Below are 15,143 nucleotides of genomic sequence, written 5' to 3' on the forward strand. Positions count from 1 at the left end.
ATGACTAGCATACAGATAGATGGCTGTTATATGCTCATTTATGTAAGGAAGTGCTAATTTATCAAGGAGAGAAAATATGGCGACTATACAGTATGCTGCCCATGACTGTCATCATCAACAAGTAATGAAAACGCCAATGACCAATTTAGCCTCGATTAACCACACTTTTAGAGTCCCCAACCTTATGTCTCATCCAGTGAGTGTCGATACAATTGACAGGCAATAGACTGAATCCAGAATGATGCCCGTTTTGATGCCCCCCTTCGAGTGAGAAGTGTGGTGCTTCGACAATGACAGTAGGCCAAGACATGATCACTGTAGGGGAGACATCCACTTACTGTGGCCTCTCCCTTACAAACAGAAGATCAATCATGGTTTAGTAGCTACTAAAGTCTGAGGAAGTCTAAACATGACAGCCTAATTAAATACGTCTGCTCTGGGTCGGAGCTAGGTAATTACGTGCTCTGATGAGTTGCTTATGTTTTGTGGCAGCGTTTGAACGTTTCATCTCCATCGCTAAGGACTAATAGTCTATATTTCAAATAGCATCGACAGTCAGTCTATCTTTAGTGCTCGCGACACTTTGTTGGGTTTTGAATCACTGATTAATCGTAACGACATGTTAGTAGACGCAAAATCAAACATCGAGTAGTTTGTGGCACTGTACTCTTATGAACTATAGAGCACCGTGGAGGCCTCAAATAATATTTATATAAAAGCAGCACACCCTGGACCTTACCCTCTTCAAAACCCAGCCTAAAACACACGACTTAAGCCTATGAACCCTCACGAACAAGAGAGCGACGATACCCACTCAAAACCCCCAGTTCGTGTGCTTATGTAATGGGAACGCGAGAAAGCTGTGGAAAATGTCAGTCGTGACTAAATCCAGTGAAGTAGTAGGGCTGAGTAGCCAAAGTAAGAGACAGGCGGCGGATTCCATTATGAACGTAGTTGGATTTCACACAGCTCCTCTCGGTCTCTCGCTCTCTCTTTGGAGCTGAGCTATAAAGGGCTGTAGGGTTATGTGCAGTCTAAAGCCATGTTAGAGGTGGAGATATAATCAAATTCTATGGTGATTTCTCTTTAACTACTATGAAAATGCAGCAAGATCTAGGACACATACAATGCCGAAAGTCATTGAAAAGCCTACTGTAGCGCTGCACGCCCTTAATAAGCACCAGTGTGTGATATTAAGTATAGTCCCTCTCCAGGACATGAGCCAGTGATGGAGAAAACATATTCCGCAATTGTTACAGAAATCCCCATGAAACCACGAAGCCTGGCAAAGCGTCTGGGTAGCCAAAATAAGCTCATGATCAAAGGGAGAAGGATACATTCCAATGCATTGATCCAGATGGTTGGTATTCGTCATTCGGAGTCAAAGTGGCTCTCTCACAATTTGATGGCTGAGACAGTGACGTGAGTTTCTAGGGCCGAGGGATTGATTAGATACAACTGTGGCAGGTCAAAGATGTGTTTTATTGATTTCTCAAATGTATGCAAATGAACAAGGCACTAAGAGTCTACGAAAACAGGAGAAAGCCTCAGAAATGGCCTGACATGGAGATGATTGAGAAAATGGCTTTTTATTCGCGGTACCCCAATGGCTCATTTGAATAACCTTACCTTGAATGGCAAACAAATGAAAAGCGTCTGCTAAATGGCATTTATTATTATTATTATTACTAGGCCAGATGAAGGAGCTAACAAACTTTTTTCTAAACAGAACATTTTGTAGTAATCTTGAACCCTTGAAAATGAAACACAATCCCTTGGGGGAGTATTTTGGTTTCAGAGTTGCTCATGAAGTGTTGTAAATCTCTTCTGTAATCATGGCAGGGGACTTTCGGGCATGCTTATTCAAGAAACACATAATGCACATTGACAGTATTCGATAGCTGAACTATCGCAGTTGAGAGTAAAGCCTGTTTCAAAGGAAACCGTGCTTATCGTGCCAATAATGAAAGTTGAGTAACATAGCCTGTTTATAATAAGAAGTCTTATAAATCCTATTATTGAACAAAATAAAACACCTCAGGGATTTTTGTAAGACAGATTGCAATGATTTTATCAATTCAGATTTCGATTGTATTCTGATTAAGTATAGACTTCCACAACCATACATTCAGAGGTCAGTATAATAGCCCAGTCAAATCTAATTTGTGTCACAATCCTAAACTAAACAAACCAGTCAATAGACATTCACACAGATAACCTTTCAACAGCTTCACTCAAAATCTGTTAGGCCAATTCAAATCTCTCAGATATCTGCTTCAACAGATTAGATGTTTCCATCAAACCCCATACTATCTCAGAGAAATGGTAACTATCCAAAGTGACAGAGAGTCTGTATGTTTATGATGTCGGAACAGGGTAACAGGGGCTCACGTCTGGATTGGCCCCCTAGCACAGGTCCCGGGCTGGGTAAACTATTAACTAGGCAGCAGTAAATCCACTTAGTAATCACAGGGTTGTTTAAACAACCGCACAAAGTCCAAATCACCAGTGGTATTACTACAGCAGTGTCACAGAGCCAAAGGCCCCAGTCTCACCAGTTACCACCATCAGTATGTCCAGCTTGGTGCTGTTTCTAAGAGAGGTTCTCAGGGAGGTCCCTGGATGGCTGCTGTGGTTTGGAGTCTTCCTGCCTGTCACTCTGCTGTTGATACAGATCATGGTTTACCTGAATTGGAAGCTGAAGGAAGGTAATTTAACTGCACTCTGCTTTATCTGTCATAACAGCTAACAAATTAGTGATTTTTGACAATATGCAATTAGATGAGACAAAGATTGTCAATATCTATATATTCTTATTTGTCTGTAACATACTACTTGTAGCATATTGCTATTGGACAACTAGCCCGTGTAAACCTGGTATGATTTGACATGCATATTACAGCTGCATTGGCATAGAAAAAGGACTACTTAAAAAAAAAAAAAAATTTTGAAAACAGTTCACCCTGTCTGAGACCTGTAGCAGTCATTGGAAAGCTTCTTAGTGTGGAGCTGGCCTGAAGGCTTAGTCACTGGTCATTATTTTCTCAACTTCGTCATTATTGATAGTATTACTGATGGAGCTCTGCCTCTCAGCTGGGCTCAGACCTCACAGCTTTTCAACCCTGCTGGCTGTAGACAGAGATGTGACCACACACAGACACAAAGAGACAGACTGACTATATACTTTCTTTATCTCAGTAGAGGCAGAGTTGTCTGCAGCACCTTACCCCAGGGACATGGCCTCCAGGCAGCACAACAGAACCACATCACCCAGGCAGAGACGACGGGCTGGGGGGAGAATGTACACCTAAGAAGGGGAAGTGTGGATGGCCCCACGCTGGATATTGCCCTGCTGGGTACAGTACAGCCTTCTGAGAACTCATATGCAAACAGAACAGTGTCACAGTGAGAGTAAAGTGGATGGAGATAATGAATACAAGTACTGAGGACTATCCACCACCAGATCATGGATAAAACACGAGCTAAGCCATGGATTGAGTGAAGCAACAACCAATATGGAATTCCAAATTACGGTTAACAAGGTGTTGGAATGCAGAGACAAAGTGCATTTTTTATTGCTGCAATTATAGTGTTTATTATACCTTTCTAAGAATGGTTCAAGATATTTTCAGAATATTTCCTTATGGTTGAAAAGGTTAAGAAACTGAGAAGTCCACAAATAGCTTTTGTTAAAGGGATACTTCAGTGTTTTGGTATCTACTTCCGCAGAGTCAGATTAACTTGTGGATACCGTTTTCATGTCTCTGCGTGTAGTTTTAAGGAAGTTGCTAGCATGCTAGCAGATACCCATAGACTTCCCATGTATTGTATTAAAGAATGTCATTTTTATGATAACATATTTACTTAGGATCTCACTTGGTGAAGACCAAAAGACTGAACATTGAATGCAACAACCATGTCTCTGTCACTAACAAATACAGTCATGGGTGGTAACTCTACAATTCATTCGAAAGGCAAGGCACTCTGGAAAATATGCAAATAAGCCTTTACAGTAAGAGGCACTTTGCAGTAGCATTATTAATACAGTAAATCAAATACAGTAACAGTATTAGATACCATAAAATACAGTATGGTAAAACTATTCCTTTTTATTTTACAGTAACTTATAGGAAACTGGCTGCCTGTAAGTTACTGTCTAAACAACTTTTCTTTTTGCACAGCGCATATTTTCTAGTGTGTAGTTCCAGTAGTTAGCTACATTGCAAAAAAAGTAATTAACTACTGAAAACACTAACTAGATTTTAATTTTGTTCAACTACCACCAAGCTACTGCAAAATGTAGTTCAATTACTAGCTGAACTACATGTAGTTCACTACTCCCTAACACTGGTAAAAAGGAACCAAACTCATCCAATCAGAGAATAACAACATTTTATTTCAACAGTGTTACACAGAGGGTGGGGTGGCTGTGGGGGAGACAACATTTTAAAGCTGCTAAAAATCTAAGATTATTTGCTATACACTGGGCCCAAATAGCAAATTGGTGAGGTTTGTCAGATTGCAGAGAGAGCTAAGGCCAGCCATCTTCTTTACCTACAGGTAAAAGATAAAAACAGTGGCAATTTTGTGTATTTCTTTTAGTTGTCAAAAAACCTCTGAAATATATTAAAAATATTTAAGAAGGGGCAAAAAAAACACAATCTAAATCAGTTTACTGATTGACAAAGAAAGATAGCAAAAAAATATATATGTTTCTACAAATATATTTCTGATTAATGATGCCAGAAAGTTATGGAAAAGCAAAAGTTTCCAAGCTGCCTAAGTGTTTCATGTTTTAAATGTAAATTTTGTTGTGTTTTTTTCTGAGGGAGGTACAGGAAAAGCACCTGCCCTTTAAAGGAATGTTTTTGTTATGACTGCATAGAGAAGAACATGTGTTGGCACTGTAGTGCAATGTACAAAATGACACAGCGCTTCGTCCTTTGCTAGTCCCTTGGAAACTCACCCAATTAAATACAATTTGCTGTTCCTCCTTTCCCCCAGAAACTGATAAAAATTTGACTCTAAGAGAACATGGAAGAAGACCAGGACCAAAGCTAACATAATATAATACCTGTCCACCTGCAACTGCATGAATACAGGAAGATAGATATTGAAATGACTTTCTCATAACATTACCCGTCTGTACATACTAGGAATGTGAATACTACTCAACAATAAAAATGACCACTTTTTGGTTCTAATAATGGCAGAATTTTTTTTCTTATTTTTGCAAAAAGCACAAAACAATTTAAACACGCTACAAATGTTAGCTAAGTGGTTTTCTTCTGAGTGATAAAAAAAAAGGAACGTGTGCAATGAAACACAGGAGTTCAGCCTCGGGGTTGTCCGACAGTCTTCCCACCAGGTTGACTCTCGGTTTGGGAGATGACAGGAGGTTCTCAAACATCCAAGTATGAACTTCACAGGCTCTCAGCTCTGCGAAAGAGAAAGAATTGAAGGACTGAATATTCTATTCAACATGAAGGAGAGTTGAGTGCCACCAACTGGAGTCATTTTACAGAGAAGGTCCAACGTGTCTGGAGATTTAATCAAAATCACCTCAAATAACTTGGTATGGTAATGCAACTGCCTTGCACTGATTAACAGTGTATTATACAGTTGATCATATCTGCTATTTTGTTGCTCTTCTAATTTAATTAGGAAGATTTAATCTGCTTCGGCGAAACTGGCTGAATCGCCTTGAGCTAAAGAGCTACTACAGCAGAAATTGGATTCTCATTACATACTAGCCGAATGGGATTAAAAGACACCATGTCCCTAATGCAAGCCCCAAAACCAGGTAGTAGTACTCCAGCGTCTGCTTCAAAGTCTTTTGATGAGCGAGGCATCTCTCACGTCCTGCCAGGTACAGTTCCTTCAGAAAGTATTCACACCCCTCGACCTTTTCCTCATGTTGTTGTGTTACAGCCTGAATTTAAAATGGATTCAATTGACTTTTTTGTGTGTGTGTCACCGGCCTACACACACAATGTCAAAATGGAATTACGTTTTTACTGAAATGTCTTGAGTCAATAAGTATTCAGCCCCTTTGTTATGGCAAGCTTAAATAGGTTCAAGAGTAAAGGTTTTCTTAGCATGTCACACAAGTTGGATGGACACACCCTGTGTGCAATAAGTGTTGAACATGATTTGTGAATGACGACCTCATCTCTGTACCCCACACATACAATTATCTGTGAAGACCATCAGTCGAGCAGTGCATTCAAAACACAGATTCAACCATAAAGATATGGGAGGTTTTCCAATGCCTCACAAAGACAGGCACCATTTGCTAGAGGAGAAAAACAATACAAAAAGCAGACGTGGAATACCCCTTTGAGCATGGTGACGTTGTTAATTACACTTTGGATGGTGTATCAATACATCCAGTCACTAGAAAGATACAGGCGTCCTTCCTAACTCAGTTGCCGGAAAGGAAGGAAACTGCTCATTGATTTCACCACGAGGCCAATGGTGACTTTAAAACAGTTAGAGTTTAATGGATGTGATAGGAGAAAGCTGAGGATGGATCAACAACATTGTAGTTACTCAACAATACTAACCTAATTGACAAGAGTGAAAAGAAGGAAGCCTGTACAGAATACAAATATTCCAAAACATGCATCCTGTTTGCGACAAGGCACTAAAGTAATAGTGCAAGACATATGGCAAAGCAATTAACTTTTGTCCTGAATAGAAAGTGTTATGTTTAGGGCAAATCCAATAACACATTACCGAGTACCACTCCATATATTCAAGGATAGTGGTGGCTGCATCATGTTATGGGTATGCTTGTGATCGTTAAGAACTGAAAAGTTTTTCCAGGCAAAAAAAAACAAAAAAAACATATGGAATGGAGCTAAGCACAGGCAAAATCATACAGGAAAACCTGGTTCAGTCTGCTTTCCACCAGACATGGGGTGATGAATTCACCTTTCAGTAGGACATAAGGTCAAATCTACACTAGAGTTGCTTATACCAAGAAGACAGTGTATGTTCCTGAGTGGCTGAGTTACATTTGACTTAAATCTGCTTGAAAATCTATGGCAAGACCTGGAAATGGTTGTCTAGCAATGATCAACAACTGATTTGACAGAGCTTGAAGAATTTTGAAAATAATAATGGGCAAATGTTGCACAATTCAAGTGTGGAAAGCTCTCTGCCAAAGGTAATTCTAAAATGTATTGACTCAGGGGTTGAATACTTTGGTTGAATCAATTTTCTTTTGTCCACTTTGACAGAGAATATTGTGTAAATAGTTTGCACAAAAAAAAATCAATTTTCATCCCACTTTGTAACACAAAGTCATGGGGTGTGAATACTTTCTGAAGGCTCTGTAGGTAGACAAGACAAAAGCACTTGATGATCTGACCACAAAATTCTCACTGAAGGTAAATATGCTGCTACACCAATCAAAGCGCCTTTCTATTCTCAGCAGCCGCTACAGTCATGCTTATTTCCCCCCAAATTCATAACTGGAGAGGATGACAGAAGTAACAAGCGGGAAGGGCTGGCTCAGGCCGGAGGTCTATCGGGTCCTCCTCTGAAGTGGTGGAAATACATTTAGCACATTGTATTTCTGATGGATTTTAAGCAATAGCTTAACTGTAATGTAAACAAGTTCCTGTGCATTGGACGGCTGCCATGACGGTCTGAGCAAACGACCAATGGACATACCGCTAAATGGGCAGGGTGTAGGCAGAGCAATGAGTTGGTTGGACAGAGTAATACCAAAGTAATCAAGGAATATTATCCGCCAAGCACCCCTGAATCGACTATATTTAACAATTGTCTATGAGCCTCTGCCTTGCTGTGGGTACATTTGATCCCATTGTGTGAATCCATTTCTGGCTCCTATTTGATGGGCCCATAGATACTGATTTATGACTGAGTTGTATTCAAGACAATTCTCTGGGCTTGATCCAAACTTCATGAGACTTCAATGGATTGGAATGGTTCCAACTCCAGGGGTTGACAAGGTCGAGTGACTGTTGAAAGAGCTATTGTGAAGGGCTTTCACGCTAGCAACCCACAGGGAATATTTGTTTTCTCTTCTCCTCCATTACACCAATTAATTACCATTGTCATTAATCTGCTCTTCCTGTGTGTATGAGGGGTCATCTGTCTGGTGGAGAGTGTGCTTCCACAGTCTGCCAGTACTGTGCATATTAGAATACAGATAGTAACGTCACGAGGTTAGTAAAGCCAGTGAAACAAAACATTTTGACCAGAAAAAGTGACACATCTGCAGATGTTTGGTTTGCTGACATTTTGTATGAACTTTACAATTCGTCCAAAAAAAGCTCAGTCATAAGTGCAGAAAGAGGAAACGTGGAGTTAAGAGAAAAGATGGAGATCTCAAAGAAAAAGACAAGGAGACAGTCAGTTCCATCCTGTGGGGGACTTACTTCCGGCAGATGCCTGTGATGCGCTGTTGGTTTGGGCTAGAAGGGCCACTGTAGAATCCTAACAGAGGGGGACTAACCTTTACCACTTACCCCTATAAACCCCCTAATCACCACACCCCTGGGCCTCCTGGTGGCTTCTGTTCCTTACCTGGCGCCTCAGTCCTCGCCCTCCTCTGCCAGCTCTGTCTCTTTGTGGACCACCACCCGAGTCACTGACATGTCAGGGTGCTGCTCTTTGGCTTCCTTTATAGCCTGGGCCAAGGCCTACCCGGGGTGGCAACATGCCACGGCAACAACACACCCAAAAGGAAAGGGAGACGATGGCATTAACGGAAATAAAGGAGAACAAAGGAACAGAAAAACAGACAAACAAAATGGAGGCGCTATGGATACAGATGAGAAATGTAGCAGCGACAACAACAAAAAAACAGCAAAACATAAAATGAAGACAAAGGATGGGAGGGTGAGGGGAGGAATGGAAAGCATGGCTTGGACATCTGCCCATGCTTGTGCCTTTGGGGTTTGGGAAGAAATTCTACTATGGAAACATATGTTGTTGTGAATTTTGGTGAGTTCTTTAGGGACCTCTTTGTGTGGAGTGTATCGGTCTGCTGTACTCTTTGGCTTAGTGACCAGATGAGCTCTCATACTGAGGTAAAAGACCCGTGCCACTATAAATCAGAGCGAAGTCTTTTCACAGGGATCGATGCATCTCTTTCAGCTGAGACATTGATTGAAAACACTTAAGTCCTCTTCTTATTGCCATTTCTAGTCTAAAGGAGCAGACACCAGAGATACTGGGCCACCACATTGAATTCTCATTCTTGCTAAAATGGCCAATAATATATTCTCTTAGATACACCACTTCACTGAACATATGAGCGCTTGACCTCAGTCAGTAGTATGGCACATTCTCATATCTCCATAAGTATAAAATGTAGGAAACATTTTGACAGAAGTGTAATAAGCCGACATCTTCCCTTCAGTAATACAAGCTGTTGTGGTGTGTAATTGGTCCCACCGGAGGTCGTATCTGATTGGTGACTGACTGACGCTCACCTGATCGTGGTCGATGTCCGAGTCTCCGGTGATGACAATGCGCTTCTCGATCCTGGTTTCTGAGAGACCGCCTTTTAATGTCTGCAAACAGCCAGATGTTCAGGATAAGTGCACAGACGTACTGCACGAGTAAAACAACACATCCTTCAGGCCTCGGGTTTCCCAAAAGCACCTTTAGGCTAAGTTCATCGTTAGAACCATTGTAGGAGCATCGTTAAAATCTCAGAACTGTTTCCCAAAAACTATCGTTACTAAAGTTGCACTTGAAAATGCTTGTCATTTACAGACGGCCTCAAACCAGAACAGCTAAGTGCCTTGTTAAATGCTTTTTTGCCCTTCCGCGCCACTTGATACATAGCTCTCTTCTAAACATATAATCAAGATGTTTATCTCTCTCTCTCTCTCTCTCTCTGTGACCGCTGATAACTTCAGAACGAAGTTTACTACAAATACAAAGTTGCCAAAGTCTTTACAATTGTTACAAACAAGCAAAGGGTAAAAATGCTTCAAATGAAAACGGAGATTAAAATATATATATACAGACAGAATAGGCTACATAAGGCCTATATCAAGACAAAGGGTGGCTACTTTGAAGAATCTAAAATATATTTGGATTTGTTTAACCCTATTTTGGTTACTACATGATTCCATGTGTGTTATTTCATAGTTTTGATGTCTTCACTATTATTCTACAATGTAGAAAAAAAGTAAAAATAAAGAAAAACCCTGGAATGAGTAGGTGTCCAAACTTTTGACTGGTACTGTATTTCAATAATATTGAAAAACATTTAATGTTCAATCGAGTTCAATTGAGTTCTATTTAGCTAATTGTAGGCTACTGTCTGTAATTTTTCTCAATTTCATGATGTGTCGGCCTAAAATGCACAATGATGTGGCCAATATTCTATTTAGTGCAGAGGATAGCCTAAAAATTAGAATAAGCTGCCTCAACATATATCTCACTAAGAGATGATCCGTCCTCAGTATTGTGAAATAATTATAATGTTAAGGTAAGACTTGAATGGGCAGCAAGGTAGCCTAGCGATTAAGGGCGTTGGACAAGTAACAAAGGCTGCTGGTTCGAATCCCCGAGCTGACGAGGTAAACATTTGTCGATATGCCCTTATGTAAAGGCACTTAACCCTTGCATAAGGGCACATCGGAGTAGAGGAAAATCAGAATTCTTCAGCAGTCTGCTAGCAACACTGTTCACTGATGTTTGGGGTCTGTTGAAGCCAGGTGCGGCACACAAACTTGGCTTGAGGTTTAGCATCTATGAGTCTGCACCAAGTCGCAACAGAGGAATTTTGCCTGGGCTGGGTAGGTGCCAATCACAGCCCCAAGCATCAACACAACAGACTACAGAGCAGGCTGCTCTACATTTGCACACAGATTACACAGAATAATGCTGCCAGATGGGAATCCAATCCTCCCTGCCAGAGTCCACAGTCTACATACCATGGCGTTTACACAATACACCAGGGAGAGCTGGGCTGTTACCTTGCTGATGGATGTGGCTTTGAGGTTACCATGACAAAGTGTGCGGTTGCCACGGCGAAGTGTGCGGCTGCACGGTTACCACGGTGACGCGTGGGTCACTGTGGTGACGTGTAGTTACCTTGGTGATGTGTGTGGTGGTGGTGGTGCACAGTGACTCTGAGGTAATGGTTTGGGCCGTCATGAGAACGCCTGGTTCGCCGTCTCCACTGCCGTCCAGCTGGAGGACACACACGGAGCCAGTTAGAGCTTCCTATCACCCGTCTAAACACTAGCCGTTTAGTGGTAGAGGGCTTACCTGTGCAGCCTCGTACGTGATGGTCTTTGTCTCGGTGTGCACGATGGGAACCTCCTTAGTGGCAATCTCGGTCTTCTGGGCCGCAAACGTGTCTGAGATGGTCACCATCTCGGTCTTCACCACAGGTGGCTGAGGAGGGGGTAGGGGGAGAGAGAGTCATGACAGAGACCCACACTTCACATATACCAAGGTCAAAGGCAAACACAGCACAAACCTCTAAAGAAGTAGGAACAGAACTCACGCACGGGCTGCAAATGAACGTTACAAAAATGCACAGAACTATAAACGACAATGTCTTTGGCGTAACCATGCAACCAAGCGCATGCAAGCAAAGTTACCTACTGAAAATGCAAAATGAAGCAAACGAAGCAAATAATAGAGGTTGTTGGAACTCTGATGTAACGGTACAATGCATTTTTGCTTTGATCTTTGCCACAGGCGACCAACAGCACAGCACGATACAGACATGCATTGACTTTCCCACAAATGAACGGCGTGACATTTAAGTAAGTGGTTGGGAGGATGAGTCCTTGAAGACCGCCAAGGCAGAGACAAAACCCAATTAATGCCAGTGACTCATCTCAACCAACAACTTAACCAAATAAAGACCCAATACATGGAAGGGGACACACTTCACATGCTGTAACACACACACACTTCATATGCTGTAACACACACACACACACTTCACATGCTGTAACACACACACACACACACACACTTCACATGCTGTAACACACACAAGTGACATGCACTGCACAACAACGCCTCCACTCCCACGCAATTCTCAGCGCCATCTCTGCCAGTGCGTTCACAAACACAGGGACCAGGGCCGACACACACATATGTATAGTGTATATGTATAGTGTATATGTATAGTGTATATGTATGTTTACGTGCTCACAGTATGTATAATGTAAAGTAAAAACAAAACACCAACAGAAACGTGGTGGACTGACAGGTGGCGATGATTACAGTGAAGTAGTCTGGGGGACAGATCCACAGTAGAGTAGGGCAGAGCTTTGACACAGATGCACAACGGAAGGTGCTGCTTGGGGGATGTTAGCCATTACTTCTTACGATTATCACTTATCATTTAACTTCCTTTAGCGAAAATTAGCCCAAGCGACCGCTGTGCAGGTGAAAGGCCTTCAGCCTTCCGTTGCTGTGGCGCTCAGGTGCTGAGCGTCAGGAGCACGGACAGACAGCGTAGAGAAGCAGCAGGCAGGTACAATATGAAGGTAGGTAGGTAGCTAGGTATGTAGTAGGTAGGTAGGTAGGTGGGTGGTGGTGGTCAGAAGTGCGTAGTATGCAGCAGCAGGCTAGGCGACGGGCCGTGCTCTGCACTACGCAGGTCTGGGAGACGGCAGCCATTCATTTACCTCAGAGCAACAAATAACCTGGGGGAGGCGCTCTGTCTCGGAGTGAGACGCGTCCCCGTTGACTCTGGGCTCCTCCTCCTCCTCTTCCAGGGCCACGGGGCCTTGATGGTCCTCGGGGGACTCGGCGTGCCCGTTAGGGGCCTCGTCAGGGGTAACCAGGATGTCCTCGGGGCTCTCCTCCGCCACAGGGGCTAGTTGTGGTTCTGTCGCGGAGTTTTCTTCCACTACTGCAGGGACAGGCTGGGCCTTTACCTCGACCACTGGCTCTGGGAGTGGTTCTGCAACTGGCTCTTCATTGACTTGCTGTTCCTCCTCCTCCTCCTCCTCCCCTTCTTCCTCGGGCTCTTCTTTGATCTGGTCAACTGAGGCGCTGACGGTGACTTGCGGATGGTACTCCCCCGCCTCCTCCTCCTCTTCCTCACTGTCCGAGGACACGCTCACAGGCCTCTTCTGCTCTTCCATAACTTCGTCCTTGGGCTTCTCGACCTCAGACTCCACGGCGACGGGGGTGATTACCTCAGGAGTGGTTATGGTGACGGAACCTTTGGGGGCCACCCTGATCTCCTCGACGACTACCGTCTCTTCTATCTCAACCTCTGCTGCCTGCCATGCCGCCTCGCCGGATTTCTGTTTATCATCTGCGCTCTACACCAGAGAACAAAAACAACAAACGGGATGGAGAGAGAACAACAAAGACGTAAAAGATGACCACACAACCCAACAAAGAACAACGACACCACCAACTGAAAAAAAGGCAACGCAACGAATATAAGGACGGATGGAAATGGCAACAGATGGAGAACGGGCAGCGTAACAGCAACCAGAAAAAGGAGAGAGAAATAGAGAGATGGATGACTAGAAGAAGAGATGGCTGAAATGAAAAAGGAGAGATGAGCTGGAAGTTAAGTATATGTGTGGGAGGGAGATGGAGGAGGGGTGGGGGCAGTGTTAGATGGGGGGGACCACCTTGGCGACCGTGTCCACCGTGAGGTCAGGGGGAGGCTCCTGGGTTCTGGATGGGGAGCATCTCTGTGGAACGTAAAGGCAACCAACAGGCAGCGGTCACTCACACACATCAGCATGACATTAGGAATCACTAGGGTTACCATAGCACTGTACAGGTTCCCCGGGTTAGGAGAGAGAGACTGTCTCTCTCTCTCTCTGACATGCACAAAACATGACCACCTCACTACCCATCTGTAGGAAGGGACCCTTTAACAGTTCTATAGCATGTAAAACACATTTAGTAACACTGTCCACTCAAATGAGACAGAACACAAGCATTCAAAGAAAGAAATGGCATTTGACAGAAGCGTATGAAATGACAATAAAATATTCATGCCAAAGTTTATGGCCAGCCTGGTTTGCTCTATAATCTCTTACAGCGTGTGTGCAAAATGAGTAGGTGCTTATATTATACTTGCATCATATTGTGCACTGCCAAGCCAACACAACTAGTCACCATAATAGGTGATACTACTTTAATTGTGTGTGGTAGTCGGGACTGGTCATGAACTTGGTGTGGCAGAGTTAGAGAGATGCACCATGGGACAATACATTAGTGGTCTCATGGGCAGCGACCTGATGTTTTGTTGGCTTTGATTCATCTGTACTGAGGAGCACCTCGGTAGTGAGTAGAGCCGAGGCCAGAGGGCCAGACGCAGTGACTACAGCGCCCTCTGCTGCTCGCCTAGTGGTAGTGCAGCCGGGATCAACCAGACCAGACTCGCAGGCAAATTTACTGAATAAAATGGAGGTCATTTCCTCTTCCAAGCTCTACACAGGTTAGAGAATGACAAAGCAAAGATGTCAGAGTTAGAGGAAGGACATACATTACTGGAGAGAAGGTAGTCTACACACAGTGCAACGCAACAGAAGATATAGAAGTGCCCTTAAAACTATACAGTGGCTGAGTGATCGAGCAGAGTGATTGAGTGCAGTTTTGAGACAGGGATTTTGGAGGTGTGCGTTCTAGGAATGAGGCAGCACACATCGGTAACACAGACAATACACACACACACACACACACACTGTTTATCACACAGGTCCAGGACCAGACCCAAGGCCTGTGTGTGAACACTATCACCTGCTTGTCGGGTGTAGAGAGAGTGACAAGAGTGACGAGTGAGAGGCAGGCATGCAGTACACCACTCAACACAGCCAAACACAGGTCTGAAACACAGGGTGGGAAAATCACAAGAGGAGCCACGTGAAGTAGGAACTCAAGTCAGGCTTGTCCAGCTGAAAGGAGGAGGAGTGGTTACACAGATGCACAAAGTGCAGTAAGCACAGAGTTGTGAAATTCAGCAGTCAAAGTTGCAGCTCAAAGAAAGAAAAGCACACTTTGGACAGCCCTGGGAAAGTACCAATAACAGTGGAAAATAAAACCGCTTACTCTGTGCATCATCAAACATAATAGACAGGGCAAAACTTGAGGAGCGCAGAAAAACACAAGAGCGGAAGAACATTGGGTGGTGCAGTCTGACATAACGTGCA

The 15,143-nt window shown here is 43.3% G+C and overlaps 1 protein-coding gene across 20 annotated transcripts in view; it reads right to left on the minus strand.

The window, feature by feature from the left end:
* Positions 1-4,375: 4,375 nt before the first annotated feature.
* Positions 4,376-15,143, minus strand: part of LOC118386842 (protein 4.1-like) — a 95,941-nt gene continuing 85,173 nt past the window's right edge. For 7 of the 20 annotated variants that reach the window (XM_035774745.2, XM_035774744.2, XM_035774743.2 and 4 more), the window contains 8 exons: positions 14,229-14,423; positions 13,614-13,676; positions 12,648-13,292; positions 11,266-11,394; positions 11,089-11,187; positions 9,471-9,551; positions 8,560-8,675; positions 4,376-5,439 (listed from right to left, as the gene is read on the minus strand). In XM_035774745.2, the coding sequence (XP_035630638.1) occupies positions 8,568-8,675; positions 9,471-9,551; positions 11,089-11,187; positions 11,266-11,394; positions 12,648-13,292; positions 13,614-13,676; positions 14,229-14,423 (1,320 nt within the window). In that variant the 3' untranslated portion in view covers positions 4,376-5,439; positions 8,560-8,567. The remainder of the gene's footprint in view (positions 5,440-8,559; positions 8,676-9,470; positions 9,552-11,088; positions 11,188-11,265; positions 11,395-12,647; positions 13,293-13,613; positions 13,677-14,228; positions 14,424-15,143) is intronic. The other 13 variants (XM_035774756.2, XM_035774754.2, XM_035774752.2 and 10 more) reach the window with 8 other exon arrangements.

The sequence above is a fragment of the Oncorhynchus keta genome, chromosome 8, assembly GCF_023373465.1.
Source record: "Oncorhynchus keta strain PuntledgeMale-10-30-2019 chromosome 8, Oket_V2, whole genome shotgun sequence".
In the NCBI taxonomy this organism is placed as follows: Eukaryota; Metazoa; Chordata; class Actinopteri; order Salmoniformes; family Salmonidae; genus Oncorhynchus; species Oncorhynchus keta.